The following is a 23,317-nucleotide window of genomic DNA, read 5'->3' as shown; positions in this document are numbered from 1 at the left end:
TAAACTACAAAACGATCCACAGAACAACATAGGTCAGAGGTCAAGAAAAAGAAAAACTTAAACATAAAATCAATTTAATGATACAAGAGGATATAGTCATTTTATTCCATTCTGTTATTCTGTTCTGTTCTATTCAGAATCCTATTATATTCCATTCCATTTCATTTCATTCTGCGCTACTCTATTCTATACATTTCTATTCCATTCTTTTCTATTCTATTCTAATTATTCCGTTCTGTTCTTGGATCTCTATCTCCTATCCTGAATTCTATTCTGAATTCTCTTCTCTTCTTCTCTACTCTCTTCTAATAATTCTGTTCTGTTCTCTATTCTCTATCTCCTATTCTATTCTATTCTTATTCTTATTTCTATTCTCTATTCCCTATTCTATTCTATTCCTTATTCTATTCTATTCATTCTCTTCTCTATTCTCTATCTCCTACTCTGAATTCTATTCTATTCTTATTTCTATTCTCTATTCTATCCCATATTCTATCCTGTACTTTATTCTATCCTTATTACTTTCTGTTCAAATGATCTCATATTTTAAAATATTGTTTCAATCAATTTAATTTAATATTAGCAAACCCTCGTTTTTTTATTTTCCCGTCATAGTTTTACAAGAAATCTGTAGAAATGGGCTTCGCTCAAAAAACCAGACCATTGTCCTTGAGTTACAACACTTCTATTTAGTGACCATTTGAAATTACAATGGCACTGAAAAAGAAGTGATTAAAAAACTGGAAAGGTTTCATGCCCAAAGTAGAAGTCTTAATGCGGAGTTTAAAAAAAAAAAAGGATAAAGGCAAGGTGCTAGTCCTCATGAGGTTCAAGAGTCCATATTGCTCCAAACTTACCCCATACTGTTTGGTCAACTGACGGGTCATGATAGTCAGATATGCAGCGGACTCACGAATGTCACTGGTACGTTTGACGAAGAAACCATCTACCACCTGCAGGAAATAAAGATGTCTCCAGGAGGTTCATATAAAAAAAATACAACCTAGTATTTTTTTATGGAAGTGCCAAATGAGACAGGACAAATTTTATTAAGGGCAAGAGAGAAATATGGAGAAGTAGCCGGCCTTAAAATTAAAAATCTATCCAAACAGGTTTGGTAGGGAAGGTTTGCCTATTTGCCGATGACTCTAAAGTGTGCAATAGGGTTGATATTCCTGGAGGGGTCTGTAATATGGTAAATGATTTAGCTTTACTAGATAAATGGTCAAAGCAATGGAAACTGCAGTTTAATGTTTCCAAATGTAAAATAATGCACTTGGGGAAAAGGAATCCTCAATCTGAGTATTGCATTGGCAGTTCTGTGTTAGCAAAAACTTCAGAAGAGAAGGATTTAGGGGTCGTGATTTCTGACAGTCTCAAAATGGGTGAGCAGTGTGGTCGGGCAGTAGGAAAAGCAAGTAGGATGCTTGGCTGCATAGCTAGAGGTATAACAAGCAGGAAGAGGGAGACTGTGATCCCGTTATACAGAGCGCTGGTGAGACCACATTTGGAATACTGTGTTCAGTTCTGGAGACCTCACCTACAAAAAGATACTGACAAAATTGAACGGGTCCAAAGACGGGCTACAAGAATGGTGGAAGGTCTTAAGCATAAAACGTATCAGGAAAGACTTCATGAACTCAATCTGTATAGTCTGGAGGACAGAAGGGAAAGGGGGGACATGATCGAAACATTTAAATATGTTAAAGGGTTAAATAAGGTTCAGGAGGGAAGTGTTTTTAATAGGAAAGTGAATACAAGAACAAGGGGACACAATCTGAAGTTAGTTGGGGGAAAGATCAAAAGCAACGTGAGGAAATATTATTTCACTGAAAGAGTAGTAGATCCTTGGAACAAACTTCCAGCAGACGTGGTTGGTAAATCCACAGGGACTGAATTTAAACATGCCTGGGATGAGCATAGATCCATCCTAAGATAAAATACAGGAAATAGTATAAGGGCAGACTAGATGGATCATGAGGTCTTTTTCTGCCGTCAGTCTTCTATGTTTCTAACCTGGAACCAAAACTGTTGGAAACATGGCCCAAAACAAGGCACCTTTTATCATATAGGGTGGTCATGCGCAGAGACAAAGAAACATTGTTCTTACCTTTGCAGGTAAGCCTCACCTGAGTGTTGGTAATGGCTTGTTGGAGAGTCTTTTCGGGAAGGCTAAGGTGCTGCGCGGAATTTGCAGAATCTTCTACCAGGTAGATGGGGTGGGAAAGACCGCACTGCCGCAGGCGGAACTGGATTCGAGACATGACAAAAGAAAGAAGGAGGGGTCGCTACTACAGGCTCACCCAAACCGGTGTGAACTACCCAAATACAACCCCTTGCCTTAAATGCTAGCGACGGAATGACGTCCAGCTCGAATTGAATTCTACGTCAAATTTAAAATTCTGACTCTGTGTAAAATCCGGAGTTTGGAAGCCGCTACCTTCTGTTCCCGAAAGCGACCGTCAATGATGCTGCCGCATAAATCCGGCATCCGTTTCCGTTCCACCACGTAGTCTAAAACCAGCTCGGTTGGCAGCAGCTGCTCTGGAAAAGGGAGATTAGGACAAGATTTTAATCTTCCGGGAAGCACAGGAGGTGGAGCGTTCTCCATTTAGGAATCAATGTTTGGGTCCACCATACCCCTGAATTCTCAACCCACCTGCCACATGGGGACTCCTCTCTCTGGCGACCCAGAGGAAATCTCCTACGTGGAGCTTCCGGATACTAAACGGGACGTTGTGACGTTGAAGTTCGCGCACCAACTCTTGTTTACGCGACGCAGGGCCGCTGAACACGAGAGGGGAAAAACACTTTTCACAATCTATTTTGAAGGGAAATTACTTTCTCCATCCCCCCTGAAGTGAGGTTTTTGCTTTCTTGCAGACATTTTGGGACCCAACCAGGAAATATCAGCGGGAAGAAGAAGAAGGAGGAGGAGGAGGAGGAGGAGGAAGAAGAAGAGGAAGAAGAAGAGGAAGAAAAAGAAGGAAGAAGAAGGAGAAGAAGAAGAAGAAGAAGGGAGAAGAAGGAGAAGAAGAGGAAGAGGAAGAAGAAAAAGAAGGAAGAAGGAGAAGAAGGAGAAGAAGAAGAAGAAGAAAGGAGAAGGAAAAGGAGAAGAAGGAGGAGGAGGAGGAGGAGGAAGAAGAAGAAGAAGGAAGAAGGAGAAGAAGGAGAAGAAGAAGAAGAAGAAGAAGAAGAAGAAGAAGAAGAAGAAGAAGAAGAAGAAGAAGAAAACAGAGTTGGAAGGGACCCTTGGAGGTCATCTAATCGAACCCCCTGCCCAAGCAGGAGACCGTACACAATTTCTGATAGATGGCAGTCCAATCTCTTCTTTAAAAAAAATAAAATAAAGCTTTATGGAAAGTAAATACAGAAAGGAAACAAGAAGAATTAAAATAGAGAAACGTATAGACGAATACAAATATGTAATTTTTGCATTAAGCCTCTTACATAAGTATTAAATATCAGGAAAAAGAAAAGAAATTAAAGACCTAAAGACGAATCAAAGATATATACATACTGTATGTACATCTATCTACACTGCTCAAAAAAATAAAAGGAGCACTTAAACAACACCATATAACTCCAAGTAAATCAAACTTCTGTGAAATCAAACTGTCCACTTAGGAAGCAACACTGATTGACAATCAATTTCACCTGCTGTTGTGCATATTCAACTTTGTACAGAACAAAGTATTCAGATCTAGGATGGGTTATTGGAGTGTTCCCTTTATTTTTTTTGAGCAGTATATTTCAAAGATGGCAACCTCTCTGTTGACTATCCTGTCATACAGCCTCGGTAATTTATTGTACATGTTCTTTTACAATTCTACTATTTTCTATTTAGATTTACTAATGTTTGGTTTATTAATCTTCGGTTTTAATATCGTGGTTATAAGGTTCTATTCTAATACTATATTCTGTTGTATTACAAAATTTACCAATCTTGGCTTGTCATTATCAATGGATTTCTGGAGTCCAAATTCAAATGATAATTTCTTTTGTAATTTAATTGTATTTTTTGGTGCTTTTTAAAATCTAAACAAGTATACCATCTTTCCCAAGATTTATAAAACTGTGTCTCTTCTTTGTCTTGCAATTCTAGTGTCATTTTTGTCAATTCAGCACACTCCATTATCTTACTGATAAAAGTTTAGTGTAGTCCAATTTCCAATCCATCGGTTGATTGGTGGAAGGTCTTAAGCATAAAACTTATCAGGAAAGACTTAATGAACTCAATCTGTACAGTCTGGAGGACATAAGGGAAAGGGGGGGACATGACCGAAGCATTTAAATATGTTAAAGGGTTAAATAAAGTTCAGGAGGGAAGTGTTTTAATAGGAAAGTGAACACAATCTGGAGCACAATCTGAGGTTAGTTGGGGGAAAGATCAGAAGCAATGTGAGAAAATATCATTTGACTGAAAGAGTAGTAGATGCTTGGAACAAACTTCCAGCAGATGTGGTTGGTAAATCCACAGTAACTGAATTTAAACACGCCTGGGATAAACATAGATCCATCCTAAGGTAAAATACAGGAAATAGTATAAGGGCAGACTAGATGGACCAGGAGGTCTTTTTCTGCTGTCACTCTTCTATGTTTCTATGTTCTCACTGTCAGAAAATTTCTCCTTATTTCCAGATTGAATCTCTCCTTGGTCACTTTTCCATCCATTATTCCTTGTCTGGCCTTTGGGGGCTTTGGAAAATAGCTTGACCGCCTTCCTCCTCTCTGTGGCAGCCCCTCAAATATTGGATGTCTGCTATCCTGTCTCCCCTGGTCCTTCCCTTCACTAAACTAGCCATGCCCACCTCCTAAAACCACCACGTTATGCGGCTTTGGTGTCTCAGCTGCTTACCCTGTGGTCTCGATGAAATCCACGCAAAGAATCACATCAAACTGTCCAGGTTGCAGAACAAACTGGGGGGTTGACAGCCCCGAGTTACGCCCTTCGCAGCTCGATCTAGAAAGCAAAAAACAACAATAGCAGAGATAACCGCCGGGCAAGGGGAAATTTAAGATAGTCCTCGACTTACGACGGCAATAGGCATAGAAACATAGAAACATAGAAGTCTGATGGCAGAAAAAGACCTCATGGTCCACCTAGTCTGCCCTTATACTATTTTCTGTATTTTATCTTAGGATGGATATATGTTTATCCCAGGCATGTTTAAATTCAGTTACTGTGGATTTATCTACCACGTCTGCTGGAAGTTTGTTCCAAGGATCTACTACTCTTTCAGTAAAATAATATTTTCTCATGTTGCTTTTGATCTTTCCCCCAACTAACTTCAGATTGTGTCCCCTTGTTCTTGTGTTCACTTTCCTATTAAAAACACTTCCCTCCTGGACCTTATTTAACCCTTGAACATATTTAAATGTTTCGATCATGTCCCCCCTTTCCCTTCTGTCCTCCAGACTGTACAGATTGAGTTCATGAAGTCTTTCCTGATACGTTTTATGCTTAAGACCTTCCACCATTCCTGTAGCCCGTCTTTGGACCCGTTCAATTTTGTCAGTATCTTTTTGTAGGGGAGGTCTCCAGAACTGAACACAGTATTCCAAATGGGGTCTCACCAGCACTCTATATAGTGGGATCACAATCTCCCTCTTCCTGCTTGTTATACCTCTAGCTATGCAGCCAAGCATCCTACTTGCTTTCCCTACTGCCTGACTGCACTGTTCACCCATTTTGAGACCTGCCCACAATGGGGACAGTGATGATCATAAAATAGGCTCCAATGCGGCGGCCTTTTTTATTTTGTTGTCATTTTTAAGCAAATCGCTACCATGGGCGAAGTGTAAGTCGAATGCCACGGACGTTAAAGCGAATCGGTTGTTTGGTTCCGGAGAGGGGTAATTTTTTTGCCGATAAACCGTGGAAATTTTTCGGTATGGAATTTTTAATGATTATAATATGGAAATTCTTTGCTGTGGAAATTCCGCTTGCAGTTGTAAATCAATTTGGAATAATACTGTGTTCAGGTCTGGAGACCTCACCTACAAAAAGATATTGACAAAATTGAATGGGTCCAAAGACGGGCTACAAGAATGGTGGAAGGTCTTAAGCATAAAACGTATCAGGAAAGACTTCATGGACTCAATCTGAATAGTCTGGAGGACAGAAGGGAAAGGGGGGACATGATCGAAACATTTAAATATGTTAAAGGGTGAAATAAGGTCCAGGAGGGAAGTATTTTTAATAGAAAAGTGAACACAAGAACAAGGGTACACAATCTGAAGTTAGTTGGGGGAAAGATCAAAAGCAACGTGAGAAAATATTATTTTACTGAAAGAGTAGTAGATCCTTGAAACAAACTTCCTGCAGACGTGGTAGGTAAATCCACAGTAACTGAATTTAAACATGCCTGGGATAAACATATATCCATTGTAAGATAAAATACAGGAAATAGTATAAGGGCAGACTAGATGGACCATGAGGTCTTTTTCTGCCTTCAGTCTTCTATGTTTCTATGATTACCGTATTTTTCAGACTATAAGACACACCTACATTTTGGAGAGGAAAACAACAGCAAAACGTTTTTGGCCTCTGTGAGCCCAATTTTGGGCCTTGTTGCAGCCTGTTTTTGAGGCTTTTTTCAGCCTGTTTTGGGGGGAAGGTTTCAGCTTGTTTGGGGAGTTTTTTCAGTCTAGTTTTTTGGCTCATTTTTTGTCTTTTACGGGGGTTTTTTCAGCCCATTTTTGAAGCTTTTTTGCTTGTTTCTTTCAGAAAAAAAACAAGCTGAAAAAATGGGCTGGGAAAAAAAAGCCTCAAAAGCAAGCCAAAAAAAGCCCCCCAAAAGGGCCGGGAAAAATCCCTGGAAAAGGTTTTTAAAAAACCCCAAAAATGGAGTGTGCAAAGGCCAAAACATGGCTGGTACATTGGTGGGACTTCGGTAATATTCAGCCCGTAAGATACACAGATATTTTCACCCCATTTGGGAGACACAAAAAGTGAATGTCTAAAAAATACAGTGACCTGCATTTGCTGGTGGGGCTGCAGTCTGAATTTTCTGAGCTCAATGAGCTTCCGCTGTTTTCCTCCAAAAGCTCAACGGTTCCTTCAGTTTGGGGTGCTGCATTTTTTGGGGTGCTGGAATTGTTTTCCTTCAGCTCTTGGGAGGCGCACAATTCCCGGGCTATATCCAGCCCTGCTTCGGTCAGAGAATATCTGGTTGGAAAGAGTTTGCCAACGTCAAAATTGGGTTTGGGGGGAGCAATTCTCTTGAAATCTCGACTCTCAACTGCCACTGCCATTTTTGGCCTTCCGAATGTTTAAACTTTGATTTTTCACTTTTAACGTGTGCATTGGTATACACCTTGCTCTTAATTGGGATTTTAACTTTTCATTGAGGGCTTGCAAGGTTTTATGTGTTATGTTATGGTAAGCCAACCAAAGTCACTTAGGAGAGATGGGGGAGTGGGGGTTGTCTAGAACAGTGATTTTCAACCTTTTTTGAGCCTCGGCACATTTTTTACATTTACGAAACCCTGGGGCACATTGAGCGGGGGGGAGGGTGGGGGCTAAAAAAAGTTTGGACAAAAAAATTCTCTCTCTCTCTTCCTCCCTTTCACTCTATTTCTCTCTCCCTTCCTTCTTTCTCTCTCCATCCCTCTTTCTTTCTCTTCCTTCCTTCCTCTCTTTTTTGCTCTCTTTCTCTCTCCCTCCCTACCTCCCTCTATGTCTTTCTCTCTCTCTCTCCTTCCCTCCCTCTCTTTCTCTCTCTCTTGCTTTCTTTCTCCTGTTCTCTTTCTCTCTCTCTTGTTCTCTTTCTCTCTTTCTTTCTTTCTTTCTCTCTCTCTTGCTTTCTTTCTCTCTTGCTTTCTTTCTCTCTCTGAACTTCGCGGCACACCTGACCATGTCTCACGGCACACTGGTTGAAAAACACTGGTCTAGAACTTTAATAAATAACATTAATTAAATAAAGGGGGAATAAATATAATCCTAAAGCAAATATAACTGTACATTGGGGCTTCTTTCATGATGGAACTTTCAACAATCTTCTTGAGGCTTCGAAAACCTCACTCCATCAATTGATTGATTGATCGATCCATCCATCTATCCATCCATCCTTCCTTCCTTCCATCCACCATCCATCCTTCCATCCATCCATCTGTCCTTTCAACCATCCATCCATCCATCTCTCCTTCCAACCATCCAACCATCCATCCATCCTTACATCTATCTATCCATCCATCCATCTCCCCATTCACTCTTCGACTTAAAACCATAGATGGTCAACAACTGCGCCAACTCTTTTAAAACACCACCTCTCTCTGAGTTCAAGAGAATCAATGGGGTACAGGTAGATCCCCCAACCTCCCCCAAACGCTTTACAATAACATAATCCACCTGGCTGGAATGTTAGTCTTGAGGACTAGCTCCTTGCGAATCAGAGTGCTGACGGCAGACCAGGCAGTGTTCTTACTTCCAGGATCGGCCTGTAATGGAGGAATCCACATGTGAATTGCTAAATAGCAATATAATTATTAATTTAATTTAATTTAATCTAATTTATTCAACTTCTATGACGCCCAATCCCAATCCCAAGAGACTAATACAATATCATACAATAATGCTATTCCGGTGATCAAACAAATCAGTTTGGTCCAGTGGTTAAGGCATCAGGTTAGAAACTAGGAGACGGTGAGTTCTAGTCCCGCCTTAGATATGAAATCCCATCAAGTGACTTTGAGTCAATCACCAGGAGATGGTGAGTTCTAGTCCCACCTTAGGTATGAAAGCCCATTGGGTGACTTTGAGCCAATCAGGAGACAGTGAATTATAGTCCCGCCTTAGATATGAAAGCCCATTGGGTGACTTTGGGCCGATCAGGAGACGGTGAATTCTAGTCCCGCCTTAGGTATGAAGCCCATTGGGTGACTTTGGGCCAATCACATGGAGAGGGTGAGTTCTAGTCCCACCTTAGCTATGAAAGCCCATTGGGCCAATCACATGGAGTCAGTGAGTTCTAGTTTCTCCCTAAGCCCAAAGCCAATTGAATGACTTTGAGCCGGTCCCTCTCTCTTAGCCCTAGGTAGCAGGCAATGGCAAACCAAAAAACCTTGCCAAAGAAATTATAGGGATTACTCCAAGTGGCCACCAACAGAGAAAAACTGATTTGAAGACACACAATATACACACAAAATCAATCAATCAACCAATTTTCAATACAATTTAATCAATTAATTATTCATTTATTGGTGTAGTAACAAGCAGGGAGAAGATCAGCTTACCAGATAAAAGGATTTATCACAGAGGGTCTGAGCATTTTTCTGCAGTTCTGGTTTGGTCAGATAACCCCGGGATTCAGGTTTCTAAGAAATAAAGAAATAAATAAACAAACAAACAAACAAACAAACAAATAAATAGGATAGACAGATAGATAGATAGATAAACATAGATAGATAGATAGATAGATAGATAGATAGATATGATAAACATAGATAGATAGATAGATAGATAGATAGATATGATAAACATAGATAGATATGATAGATAGATAGATAAACATAGATAGATAGATAGATAGATAGATAGATAGATAGATAGATAGATAAAAAGATATATAGATAGATATGATAAACATAGATAGATAGATAAATAGATAGATAGATAGATAGATAAAGATAGATAGATAGATAGATAAACAATGATAGATAGATAAACAGAGATAGATAGATAGATAAACAGATAGATAGATAAACATAGATAGATAGATAGATAGATAGATAGATATGATAAACATAGATAGATAGATAGATAGATAGATAAACAATGATAGATAGATAAACAGAGATAGATAGATAGATAGATAGATAAACAGATAGATAGATAAACATAGATAGATAGATAGATAGGTAGATAGATATGATAAACATAGATAGATAGATAGATAGATAGATAGATAGATAGATAGATAGAGAGATAGATAGATAGATAAATAGATAGATAGATAGATATGATAAACATAGATAGATAGATAGATAGATAGATAGATAGAGAGATAGATAGATAGATAGATAAATAGATAGATAGATAGATATGATAAACATAGATAGATAGATATGATAGATAGATAGATAGATAGATAGATAGATAGATAGATAGATAGATAGATAGATAGATAGATAATCTGATCGCAGTTCTTCGGGGCCGTGCTTTGCTGTTTTCCGGACTTTGTTGATTTTTCACGCCTTTGAAACCAAAGCAGAGCAAAGTGTGTGTGTCTCACTTCGTTGGAAGAAGGAGGGCTGTGACGTTTCTTCACAGCTGCTAGGACTGATTAAGGGGATTGTACAGCCTACAAGGTTGTTTTGGGACGAGTGCTCTTTGCAATACAAAAAAAGGGTGCTTTGTTTCTTTTGAATTTTGTGATAAAAAACACTGTTTTGAATTTTCAAACATGTGTGTGTCTGAAATTTGTACCCTTGAATTTTCGGGAGGCTCATACCAGAGAGCCCTGCAGAACATATCCTAAGATTTTTATTAATCTTGATTGCTTCTTCATTGCTTATTTGACCCCTATGACAATCATTAAGTGTTGTACCCCATGATTCTTGACAAGTGTATATTTTCTTTTATGTACACTGAGAGCATATGCACCAAAGACAAATTCTTTGTGTGTTCAATCACACTTGGCCGATAAAGAATTCTATCCTATCCTATCCTATCCTATCCTATCCTATCCTATTCTAACTTAGATCCAGTTTGCAACCAGCTGCTTGGAGCCCTCAAACGTTTCTGCAGACCAACGGGGTTGGCATCGGCTGGGTCTTACCGCAGAGTTGTGATAGAGTGCCAACAGAACAGCATAAGCTGGAGATCGCAGAGTCGGCATGTAACCCCGAGCCCGATGCCGTGGAACGGTCTGCTTTTTCTGCAAAGGAAAATAAATAAATAAAAATATCAGGAATGTCTTTTGGGATAGTTAAAGGGCACTGCTATTTTATTTTTTATTTAAATTAAACTTTATTAAATATATACATTAAAAACAATACAATACACAACAAAGGGTAAAAAGAAGAAAAAAGAGAAATGAGAAAAGGAAAAAATAGAAAAAAAACAGTAGGCATACATTAAACGAAACACATGTACAGAAAGCATAAGTGCAAGAGAGATCAATTTAGATAGCACATCGATAATTAGAAACATAGAAGACTGACGGGCGAAAAAGACCTCATGGTCCAACTACTCTGCCCTTATACTATTTCCGGTATTTTATCTTAGGATGGATCTATGTTTATCCCAAGGCAGGTTTAAATTCAGTCCCTGTGGATTTACCAACCACGTCTGCTGGAAGTTTGTTCCAAGCATCTACTACTCTTTCAGTCAAATAATATTTTCTCCCGTTGCTTCGGATCTTTCCCCCAACAAACCTCAGATTGTGCCCCCTTGTTCTTGTGTTCACTTTCCTATTAAAAACCTTCTCTCCTGAACCTTATTTAACCCTTTAACATATTTAAATGTTTCGATTGTGTCCCCCCCCCCGTTCCCTTCTGTCCTCCAGACTGTACAGATGGAGTTCATTAAGTCCTTAAGTATGTTATCCCATTTGTGATTCGAGGCGTGATTTAATCTAATTGGTTTGGGATAGGTATTAAAAAAATTGTGCGTCTATTCAAATTTACAGGCAATTATTTCAACTATCCAATTGGGCATTGTTATGACTTTTGTTTTTTCCACATATTTAGATTGCATGTGGCACTTTTCATCCATCTATCTATCGATCGAGAACCAAGCTAGAACTAAGGAGAAATTTCCTGACGGTGACCACAATGAACCAGGGAAACTACTTGCCACTGGTGCCAGGGTTCCAAATTGCATCCAAAATTAAATCAGAATCCAAGGTATAATCTTCCTCAAAGTTCCAATTTATTAGCAGAGCCAGATTGGAACATCTGTGAGAAATCCGAATCGGAGGTCATGTGGGTTACTCATAGAAACATAGAAACATAGAAGACTGACGGCAGAAAAAGACCTCATGGTCCATCTAGTCTGCCCTTATACTATTTTCTGTATTTTATCTTAGGATGGATGTTTAAATTCAGTTACTGTGGATTTACCAACCACGTCTGCTGGAAGTTTGTTCCAAGGATCTACTACTCTTTCAGTAAAATAATATTTTCTCATGTTGCTTTTGATCTTTCCCCCAACTAACTTCAGATTGTGTCCCCTTGTTCTTGTGTTCACTTTCCTATTAAAAACACTTCCCTCCTGAACCTTATTTAACCCTTTGACATATTTAAATGTTTCGATCATGTCCCCCCTTTCCCTTCTGTCCTCCAGACTATACAGATTGAGTTCATTAAGTCTTTCCTGATACGTTTTATGCTGAAGACCTTCCACCATTCTTGTAGCCCGTCTTTGGACCCGTTCAATTTTGTCAATATCTTTTTGTAGGTGAGGTCTCCAGAACTGAACACAGGATTCCAAATGTGGTCTCACCAGCGCTGTATATAAGGGGATCACAATCTCCCTTTTCCTGCTTGTTATACCTCTAGCTATGCAGCCAAGCATCCTACTTGCTTTTCCTACCGCCCGACCACACTGCTCACCCATTTTGAGACTGTAAGAAATCACTACCCCTAAATCCTTCTCTTCTGAAGTTTTTGCTAACACAGAACTGCCAATGCAATACTCAGATTAAGGATTCCTTTTCCCCAAGTGCATTATTTTACATTTGGAAACATTAAACTGCAGTTTCCATTGCTTTGACCATTTATCTAGTAAAGCTAAATCATTTACCATATTACAGACCCCTCCAGGAATATCAATCCTATTGCACACTTTAGAGTCATCGGCAAATAGGCAAACCTTCCCTACCAAACCTTCCCCTATGTCACTCACAAACATATTAAAAAGAATAGGACTCAGAACAGACCCTTGTGGCACACCGCTTGTAACTCCACCGAGTTAATTCTCTTGTTCCCAGACCACATTGACCAGTCTCCTTTTGCCAATGTCTCCGCTACTCCCAGTCAACGAAGCAGTGGAAGTGATGTGCCGGTGTCTGGACGCTGTTGGGGCCTGGATGGGTGTCAACAGACTCAAACTCAACCCGGATAAGACGGAGTGGCTGTGGGTTTTGCCTCCCAAGGACAATTCCATCTGTCCTTCCATTACCCTGGGGGGGGAATTATTGACCCCCTCGGAGAGGGTCCGCAACTTGGGCGTCCTCCTCGATCCACAGCTCACATTAGAGAACCATCTTTCAGCTGTGGCGAGGGGGGCGTTTGCCCAGGTTCGCCCGGTGCAGCAGTTGCGGCCCTATCTGGACCGGGACTCACTGCTCACAGTCACTCAAGCCCTCATCACCTCGAGGTTCGACTACTGTAATGCTCTCTACATGGGGCTACCTTTGAAAAGTGTTCGGAAACTTCAGATCGTGCAGAATGCAGCTGCAAGAGCAGTCATGGGCTTCCCCAGGTATGCCCATGTTTCACCAACACTCCGCAGTCTGCATTGGTTGCCGATCAACTTCCGGTCAGAATTCAAAGTGTTGGTTATGACCTTTAAAGCCCTTCATGGCACTGGACCAGAATATCTCCGAGACCGCCTGCTGCCGCACGAATCCCAGCGACCTATTAGGTCCCACAGAGTGGGCCTTCTCCGGGTCCCGTCAACTAAACAATGTCGGTTGGCGGGCCCCAGGGGAAGAGCATTCTCTGTGGCGGCCCCGGCCCTCTGGAACCAACTCCCCCCGGAGATTAGAACTGCCCCTACTCTCCTTGCCTTTCGTAAGCTCCTTAAGACCCACCTTTGTCATCAGGCATGGGGGAACTGAGACATCTCCCCCGGGCATATACAATTTATGAATGGTATGTTTGTATGTATGTGTGTTTAGAAAATGGGGTTTTAAAAAAATTTTAAACAGTAATTTAGATTTGTTGTAAATTGTTTACACTTTGTTGTGAGCCGCCCCGAGTCTGTGGAGAGGGGCGGCATACAAATCTAAATAATAAATAAATAAATTAGTTTGTGTACAAGATTTGGCTTCTTGGTCCAACCACCCCTAGCCCAACTGTGATCAAGAGGCGCTCCAGTCATTTTAGGGTTGCACACAAGATGCCCGTTGTGGTTATAAAATTTATTTGCCGCCCATGTCGGGGTTCAGGAGGCTCCAAGTTTTCTCCTCCTTTCTCCCCTGTCCTCCAAGAATTACCTGCACGTACAAAATATGGCAAGCACCCCCCCCCCAAAAAAAAGAATGGACAAAAATTATCCATACCGACGTTCTCACCTTTGCGTGTTGCTCTTGGTGTTGGGCTGGTTCTAGAGAGGACCGGGCAGGTTGTGGCATCAGCCTATCGCTGTATGTTGGATCGTCAACCTCTTCACCTGGAATGGATGTTGCAAGCTCTTTCAATTGAGGTTCTGAGCCAGGAGATATGCGATTCTTATTCAAGCTCATTAAAAAGAAGGTTAAAAAGGAGCACAAAGGCCGCTCCAAGTCCTCGGAGAGGGGCCGCATACAAATCTAATAAATAATAATAATAATAATAATAATAATAATTATTATTATTATTATTATTTCAGGTGGTCCTCGACTTAGGACAACAATGGAGCCCAAAGGTTGTGTCGCTAACGGAGACGTTGGTTAAGTGAGCTTTATAAAGCCTTCATAAGTCAAAATTAAAATGGCTTTTAATTTAATTCAAATTAAAGCTGACAATCAATCAATAGCAATAGCAACTTTATTTGATTAGTCAATCGACCATATCAAAGCGAGGAAAAGGACCACATCGGTCGTCATAAAACTGTGACTGGTTAAAATACAATAAAATTGGCTAAAATAGAGGGAATTTGAGTAAATTATAAGTTAAAATGCAGTATAATATGCTAAAATTGAGTAGTAAAACATGAGAATATAACTCGTGCAAAGGATTATATTAAACAAATCTAAGATATTGATATAAAATATTCTTAAGTGAGTTCATCTCCTTTGCATGCCACCCCAATATGTTCTATAAAACGTATTCTCATCTGAACAGCCCTGACTATAAACTTAGCGGTTCTAGAAACTTCATATATATTTGTACCCTGAAGAAAATATGATAATTGTTTATTACAGTCCCAGTGTATGATTTTGTCAAGTAGGGGCTGTAAATACTGAGGTCTTACTGAGGAGTATATTTTACCATTGAGTAGCACATGTGCAATGTCTTCTATTTCGGACCAGAATATCTCCGAGACCGCCTTCTGCCGCACGAATCCCAGCGACTGATTAGGTCCCACAGAGTGGGCCTTCTCCGAGTCTCGTCAACTAAACAATGTCGGTTGGCGGGCCCCAGGGGAAGAGCCTTCTCTGTGGCAGCCCCGACTCTCTGGAACCAGCTCCCCCCCAGAGATTAGAACTGCCCCTACTCTCCTTGCCTTTCGTAAGCTCCTTAAAACCCACCTTTGTCGTCAGGCATGGGGGAACTGAGACATCTCCCCCGGGCATATACAATTTATGCATGGTATGTTTGTATGTATGTTTGCTTAGTAAATGGGGTTTTTAAAATATTTTAAATTATAATTATTAGATTTGTTATGAATTGTTTTGTTTTGTTGTGAGCCGCCCCGAGTCTGCGGAGAGGGGCGGCATACAAATCTAATAAATAATAATAATAATAATAATAATTTCTGGTGCACCGCAAATGCATGTTCTCTCAAAATATGGTACTTGGTGGAAATCGTCCATATTTGACCATAGAATCTAACTGCTCAAATCTTGCTCTACTGAGTGCTGTCCTATGGTATTGAGTCAGACTCATTGTCCGGTATTTTTCTAGTTGAAAGGCTGTTTTGTTCTTGGCTAACCATTTCAGTGACCTGCACTTAGAAAGTGCCTCAATATTAAAAATTAAAGCTGACAAAATCCATCCATCGCAACCGAACGAGACTGGCACACTGCCATAAACGTGGTTGGTTGCCAAGCACCCCAAATACAATCACCTCGATATGGTTACGTATACTGTATGTCTGAATCTGGGGCATAAGTAGCAAACAGTCACTAAGCAAGTGGTCGTAAGTTGAGAACTACCTAATGCGATCACAGGCCTCTCTCCTTCCATACCGGCCAGGGCTGTGCCATCTTGGATGCTGCGGTGTCTCTCCAGCTGTTCATCCAGTTGACGGCAGATCTTCTCCCCGAAATACATAAGGATCCGAGCCTCGCGGCCACTGCGCAAAGGGAGGGGATACTTGCGGAGGGAGCTCAGTGCCTGCGTACGACAAAGAGAGGTAAACGCTAGATCAGGGGTGGGCAAAGTTGGCTCTTCTATGACTTGTGGACTTCAACTCCCAGAATTCCTGAGCCAATCATGCTAGCTCAGGAATTCTGGGAGTTGAAGTCCACAGGTCATAGAAGAGCCAACTTTGCTCACCCCTGCTCTAGATAATTGGGATCACTAAGGATCCGTAAAATTGCTCCTAGTTAGTGCATTGAAGTAGCTGGCTTCCTTAAACTATCAGTGAGAATACAGTAGAATAGAATAGAATAACAGAATGAGAATAGAATAGAATAACAGAATGAGAACAGAATAGAATAGAATAACAGAATGAGAATAGAATAGAATAACAGAATGAGAACAGAACAGAATAGAATAACAGAATGAGAATAGAATAGAAAATGACCATGGAAATCAAGGGAATATTACGATATTATTTCACTGAATTATTTCACTGAAAGAGTAGTAGATGCTTGGAACAAACTTCCAGCAGACGTGGTTGGTAAATCCACAGTAACTGAATCTAAACATGCCTGAGATAAACATATATCCATTGTAAGATGAAATACAGGAAATAGTATAAGGGCAGACTAGATGGACCATGAGGTCTTTTTCTGCCGTCAGACTTCTATGTTTCTATGTTTCTATATCTGGAATTTATGGTACAAGTGGATGGAGACTAGAAACAAGGTATAGTGATATAATGTGTAAACGGCATACAAAAACAGATCAACATATATAACGCAATAAATACTACGTAAAGGTAAATATAAACAAATAGGTATATAAATGCAAGTATAATATATAGTTTTATGTACGGTATGTTTCTGTTGTATGGTTTTTAAATGTCGGGTTTTTAGATACTTTCTTTTATATATTAGATTTGTTACATTTCACATTGTTATTATTATTGTTGTTGTTAGCCGCCCCGAGTCTGCGGAGAGGGGCGGCATACAAATCTAATAAATTATTATTATTATTATTATTATTACTATTACTATTATTACTATTACTATTTATTATTATTATATTATGTATGTAAAAATGGAAACGTAAGAAATATAACGTAAGAAATATAATAAAATGGGTAAGATCTGTGGAAAAAAAAATATTGTGAGGTATATACTTTATTCTGTAAAACTCTAAAAAAAACTTTTAAAAAAAAAGAATAGAATAGAATAGAAACAACAGAACAGAATAGAATAATATTTCAAAAAAATCTAATTAATCCTTCACATTAAACTGTCATTGAGCCAAGAATTAGAATAGAATAGAATAATATTTCACAAATATATGATTAATTCCTAATAAGGTAATCCTTCACATTAAACTCATGACCTATAAAGCCCTTCCTGGCACCGGACCATGATATATGCAAGACCGCCTTCTGCCATACGAATCCCAGCGGGCGGTTAGGTCCCACAGAGTTGGTCTTCTCCGGGTCCCATCGACTAAACAATGTCGTCTGGTGGGACCCAGGGGAAGAGCCTTCTCTGTGGTGGCTCTGACTCTCTGGAACCAGCTCCCTCTGGAGATTAGGACTGCCCCCACCCTCCTTGCCTTTCGTAAACTCCTTAAAACCCATCTCTGTCATCAAGCGTGGGGGAACTGGGACATCTCCCCCTGCCTATGTAGTTTTGTGCATGATATAACTGTATGTATGCTTTTTATATTCTTGCTTTTAGACTTTTTAAATGTAATACTGTTATTTTAGATTCTAATTATTAGATTTGTCATTATGTATTGTTTTTATCACTGTTGTGAGCCGCCCCGAGTCTACGGAGAGGGGCGGCATACAACAACAACAATATTATTATTATTATTATTATTATTATTATTATTATTATTTAGATTTGTATGCCGCCCCTCTCCGCTCACAACAGAATACTGTAAAACAATTTATAACAAATCCAAATATAATTTAAGATATTTAAAAAAACCCGGTTTGATTTTAAAAAACCCATTTACTAAACACATATACATACAAACATACCATGCATAAATTGTATATACCCGGGGGAGATGCCTCAGTTGCCCCATGCCTGACGACAAAGGTGGGTTTTGGTTCCAGAGAGTCGGGGCCGCCACAGAGAAGGCTCTTCCCCTGGGGCCCACCAAATGACATTGTTTAGTTGACGGGACCCGGAGAAGGCCCACTCTGTGGGACCTAATAATAATAAACTGCCATGGAGAATTATAGAAGCATAGGAATGGGAATAGGAATAGAAATAGAGTAGAGAAGGTTGGAAGGATCTTGGAGGTCTTCTAGTCCGACTCACTGCTTAGGCAGGTAACCCTATCCCACTTAATGAATTTTAATTTCATGATTAATAAGCAGTCATCTATGTATCACCATTATTCTATTAGCCCTGCCTTTCTGATCCACACTGACATCAGTTATTATGAACCATGAACATTAACACATTGCTAATTATTGGCTTAATGGTGATAATATAAGCAGGACGACCAATTCTCATGACCCATCTAATTAATACACTAATTAAAACAGTTATGCTACTTTCAAACTCAAAATTCTGCTCTTATTCAGCGAATGGTATTGATAGATATGCTAATTCCTGCATAATTACATTGATTTCTATAGTGACAACTACTGTCAATGACCTTGTACCAAAAGCTGGGCTAATTATTGCATTTTTATTCTTAATATTTTTCTAATAATTGCTATATTATTAAGAGTTTTGCTCATTATTTTGCAGCCTTAAGAGGAAATCAAACATTGGAGACATTCATTGGAGGCGGGGCTTGCCGCGGTGGGCGGGGCTTACACGTTCATAGGCGCGTTGGCTCTTGAGGCGTCCGTTCTCCCCGGCCTGGTCGCGCCATTCTTCCAGCCATCTCGTAAATAAAGGGTTCGGCCCTTCCTGCGACGGTTTCGGCATCTCTAAAGGGCCGGCGGCGGCTTTCTTTTCTTCTCCTTTTCGCGCTCTCGTTCTTTTAAAAACAGGAAATCATGGGGTGGGTGGGTGGGGGGGGGTTGCACCAAAGAGTTGCAGGCGGGCAGAGCGGCTGTCGGCGCAGGCGTAATTTGTCCGCCGGATTGGACGGCGCAGGCGCAGTTCTTCCGTGGGAGGGAGCCATAGAGACAAACTAGAGAGGGCCTTGCTGATTTTGACAATCTCTAAATAGCTCTTTTCCAAAAAAATAAAGGGAAGACTCAAATAACATATCCTAGATCTGAATCAATGAAATATTCTCATTGAATACTTCTGTACGAAGTTGAATGTGCACAATTGCATGTGAAATTGACTGTCAATCAGTGTTGCTTCTTAAGTGGACAGTTTGATTTCACAGAAGTTTCATGTACTTGGAGTTATATTGTGTTGTTTAAGTGTTCCCTTTATTTTTTTGAGTAGTACACACACACATCCTAGAATTCCCAAGCAGCATGTCACACTGAAGCAGGGCATTCTGGGAAACAGGCATTTGGTAATTATTTCAGGATCTTAAATCAGTGTTTCTCAATCTGCGACTTTTAACATGAATGGATTTTAACTCCCAGAATTCCCAAACCAGCATGGGAATTCTGGGAATCAGTTCATACTACTTAAGGCATGTTGGCTGGGGAATTCTGGGAGTTGAATTTTGAATTTTTTGCTTAAAATACTAGCCTTAGAGGGATGTTCAATATTTACGATGGGCAACAGTTTAAAGTAGCTACTTCATATAAACACGTCTGCCCATAATCAAAACGTAAAGCTATTTTCTCTGCTCTAGAATTTTATTTTTATTTATTTATTTTGTCCAATACATAATACACATTGAAGAGAATAGATATGTAGTAATATAACTAAAGAAACGAATAGAAGAAAAGATAAAAAAAGTATAGGTGAACAAATTTGAAAGGAAAAAAAGATAAATGAGATTAGGAGAGACAATTGGACAGGGGGCGGAAGCACTTATGCATGCCCCTTACTGACCTCTAAGGAACCTGGAGAGGTCAATCGTGGATAGTCTAAGGGAAAAATGGTGGGGGTTAGGGGTTGACACTACTGAGTCAGGTAATGAGTTCCATGCTTCGACAACTCGGTTGCTGAAGTCATATTTTTTACAGTCAAGTTTGGAGCGGTTAATATTAAGTTTGAATCTGTTGCGTGCTCTTGTGTTGTTGCGGTTGAAGCTGAAGTAGTCATTGACAGGTAGAACATATAAATGGTAAAAGTCACATTCCCTTCCATCAAATATTTTTGCACGCGTTGCTTTCCTATTGGAAATAAATTTCTGCTTCAAATACTAATTTATAAAATAAGGAGAAGAGGACAAGAAAGTCCTGCAGATGGTGTCACCCAATCTGGTACTGAAACTAAACAAGTTTAGAGAGCAAAGCTGCCATATATTTCTCTATATGTACTGTATATTTCTATTTTTTTCAATCGCTAAAATGTCTGCGTTAAATATTGTATTTTCAAAAATGTGGAGCCAATTTGCAGAATTAGCAATATTCTGGACAAACAGTAACTATGGGATGGAATGAGAAGGTTTTTTTGGGCTAAGCTGCTTACCCTGGTTAAAAGCATAGCTGTTTGTTCCTGTTCGTAATAATAGTAAATCTATTTATACCCTTCAGCAGATAGGTCTCTTTCCCATCACCTGCTAAAAGATCCTGAACAAACCACAAATAAGAAATATTATTCCAAGCATTTTCACTAAAATAACCCTTTTTCTGTTCCCCCACAGATTCTCCAGTTACAGATTAGTTATGCTTTAACCAGCTTTTGTAAACTAGTTCTACTACTATTACCGAAACAGCATGTTAGACTAAATCCGGCCTTTGATCTTATTTAGTGCCTTAAGCTCTACCAATTTGTACTTTGGGAGAAAAATCCACATTTAAAGCCAACCTGGATTATTAACCATTACGAAATCTAAGCCCCTGTTTACTGGCACACCAGGTTTTTTCCCCCTGAGAGCAATTATGCTTTTAACTCTTTCACAGCCACGCCCAACATTAGTAGAATTTCTCCATATTTGGCCTTTTTTGCCCTGTTCGGTTTTAATCTGCCTTGTTTAAAACATGTTTTCATCGGTTTGGGCAGTGACTAAAGTTTAAAAGTTTGGTGGGAGGGCGTTGCCAGAAATCACATTTACCAAAGTTTCCTGGCACAAGATATTTCCTTCCGTAGAGGGGCACCGGCTTGGCGTTAAATCTGCTTAACCCTAGAAGTGATTTGGGGGGGAAATGGGATTATCCAGCCCGACGGGAAAATTAAAAACTCCGCAAAGGGATTATGAGTGAAAATTGCTTGTGGGCTCGAAAAAGAGGGATGGGTTACACTGGGGAATAGCAATTTCATTGTCTGAAAACTGTGACTTGTTTTCAATTAGCTTTTGGCCTCTGGATCCAAAAATACCCACATTTTTTTGTCTATCACATCAAGTTTCTAAGCTACAGGATACCCTCAAAGGTCATACAAATTGTGCATATAATGGAAAGCATATAATCCCAGCAACCGATTAGGTCCCACAGAATTGACCTTCTCCAGGTCCCGTCGATTAAACAATGCCATCTGGCGGGAACCGGGGGGAAGAGCCTTTTCTGTGGTGGCCCTGGCCCTCTGGAATCAACTCCCCCCCAGAGATTAGGACTGCCCCCACCCTCCTTGCTTTTCGAAAGCTCCTGAAGACCCACCTATGTCGCCAGACATGGGGAAATTAATATACCTCCAGCTACTATGGTTTTATGTATGGTTTGTTAGGTTATGTGATTGTTTTCCTTTTTATAATAAGGGGTTTTAAACTGTTTTTTAACATTAGATTTGTACATGTTGTATTATTGTTGTGAGCCGCTCCGAGTCCTCGGAGAGGGGCAGTATACAAATTATTATTATTATTATTATTATTACTGCAAGTTAAATTATGTTCCTACAAATAGTTGTTTTTTATCGAACAATAATTATACATATTAAGATAAAAAATTTCACTTATAGCTTTTTCTGGAAATCTGTGGAAATTCTCGCTTGATGCTCCAACAACAGCCAGACATCCTATGTACATCCCATGTACCTTGATACGATGCCTCCATGACTTTCAAATCTTGGTGGAATCGCACACCCTGCTCATCACTGACAGCACCAAAATTTTCTGGTAAGTTAGCAAGATGGCTGTATAAAAAATGCAGTTTGATGCTCATGTTCCCAATTAACTATATTTGTTTGTTTGTTTGTTTTGTCACATAGGTATGGTATACAAAGATATAACAAATATATATACAAATATTCCATTTTTACAACAACACAAAGATTGGAACTTCAGCCTGATGATGGTGAATGTGATTTCGCCGAAACGTCGCATAGACATGCAAAACATTACACAGGGCAAAACCCGAACTCAGAACAATCTAAATATGCAGAAATATATACAAATACTGTATATACAAAGAGATAATATTTATATACATGATACTAGTAAGAGAGAAACATTAAGACAGGGGATGGAAGGCACTCTGGTACATTTATGCAGGCCCCTTACTGGCCTCTTAGGAATTGGGAGAGGTCAACAGTGGATAGTCTAAGGGTAATGTTTTGGGGGTTAGGTGATGATACTATGAGTTCCACGCATCAACTACTCAGTTACTAAAGTCGTATTTCCTGCAGTCGGGTTTAGAGCAGTTTACTTTAAGTTTTCATCTGTTGTGTTCTCGTGTGTTGCTGTGGTTGACACTGAAGGAATCGTTGACAGGAAGAACGTTGTAGCAGATGATTTTATGGGCTATGCTTAGGTCGTGTTTAAGACGACGTAGTTCTAACCTTTCTAAACCTAGGATTGTAAGTCTAGTTGCGTAGGGTATTCTGTTACGAGTGGAGGAGTGGAGGGCTCTTCTCGTAAAGTATTTCTGGACATTTTCTTTTTTGGGGGGTATAAAATTTTCTTTATTTTTCTTCCAACGTACAATAAAACAACATTTTCTGGACATTTCCTAGGGTGTTTATGTCCGAAATGTGGTGCGGGTTCCAGACAGATGAGCTATATTCAAGGATTGGTCTGGCAAAAGTTTTGTATGCTCTGGTTAGTAGTGTGAGATTACCATAGCAGATGCTATGTAGGATTACGTAGTCTTCGGAGAGGGGCGGCATACAAATCTAAT

General features: G+C 39.7%; 1 protein-coding gene across 5 annotated transcripts in view; it reads right to left on the bottom strand.

The window, feature by feature from the left end:
* The window catches only part of MUS81 (MUS81 structure-specific endonuclease subunit), a 28,688-nt gene extending 9,401 nt beyond the window's left edge, over positions 1 to 19,287 (bottom strand). For 2 of the 5 annotated variants that reach the window (XM_070766341.1, XM_070766337.1), the window contains exons 1-12: positions 19,002 to 19,276; positions 16,029 to 16,209; positions 14,244 to 14,341; positions 10,782 to 10,880; positions 9,238 to 9,318; positions 8,354 to 8,442; positions 6,980 to 7,171; positions 4,859 to 4,963; positions 2,660 to 2,787; positions 2,441 to 2,544; positions 2,130 to 2,249; positions 858 to 953 (exon numbers count right to left, since the gene is read on the bottom strand). In XM_070766341.1, coding sequence (XP_070622442.1) covers positions 858 to 953; positions 2,130 to 2,249; positions 2,441 to 2,544; positions 2,660 to 2,787; positions 4,859 to 4,963; positions 6,980 to 7,171; positions 8,354 to 8,442; positions 9,238 to 9,318; positions 10,782 to 10,880; positions 14,244 to 14,341; positions 16,029 to 16,209; positions 19,002 to 19,115 — 1,407 coding nt within the window. In that variant the 5' untranslated portion in view covers positions 19,116 to 19,276. Of the gene's footprint in view, positions 1 to 857; positions 954 to 2,129; positions 2,250 to 2,440; positions 2,545 to 2,659; positions 2,788 to 4,858; positions 4,964 to 6,979; positions 7,172 to 8,353; positions 8,443 to 9,237; positions 9,319 to 10,781; positions 10,881 to 14,243; positions 14,342 to 16,028; positions 16,210 to 19,001 lie in introns of all 5 variants that reach the window. The other 3 variants (XM_070766339.1, XM_070766340.1, XM_070766338.1) reach the window with 3 other exon arrangements.
* Between the last annotated feature and the right edge of the window lie 4,030 nt (positions 19,288 to 23,317).

Source organism: Erythrolamprus reginae, chromosome 13 (genome assembly GCF_031021105.1).
Source record: "Erythrolamprus reginae isolate rEryReg1 chromosome 13, rEryReg1.hap1, whole genome shotgun sequence".
Lineage (NCBI taxonomy): Eukaryota > Metazoa > Chordata > Lepidosauria > Squamata > Dipsadidae > Erythrolamprus > Erythrolamprus reginae.
This window is presented reverse-complemented; position numbering and strand designations above follow the sequence as displayed.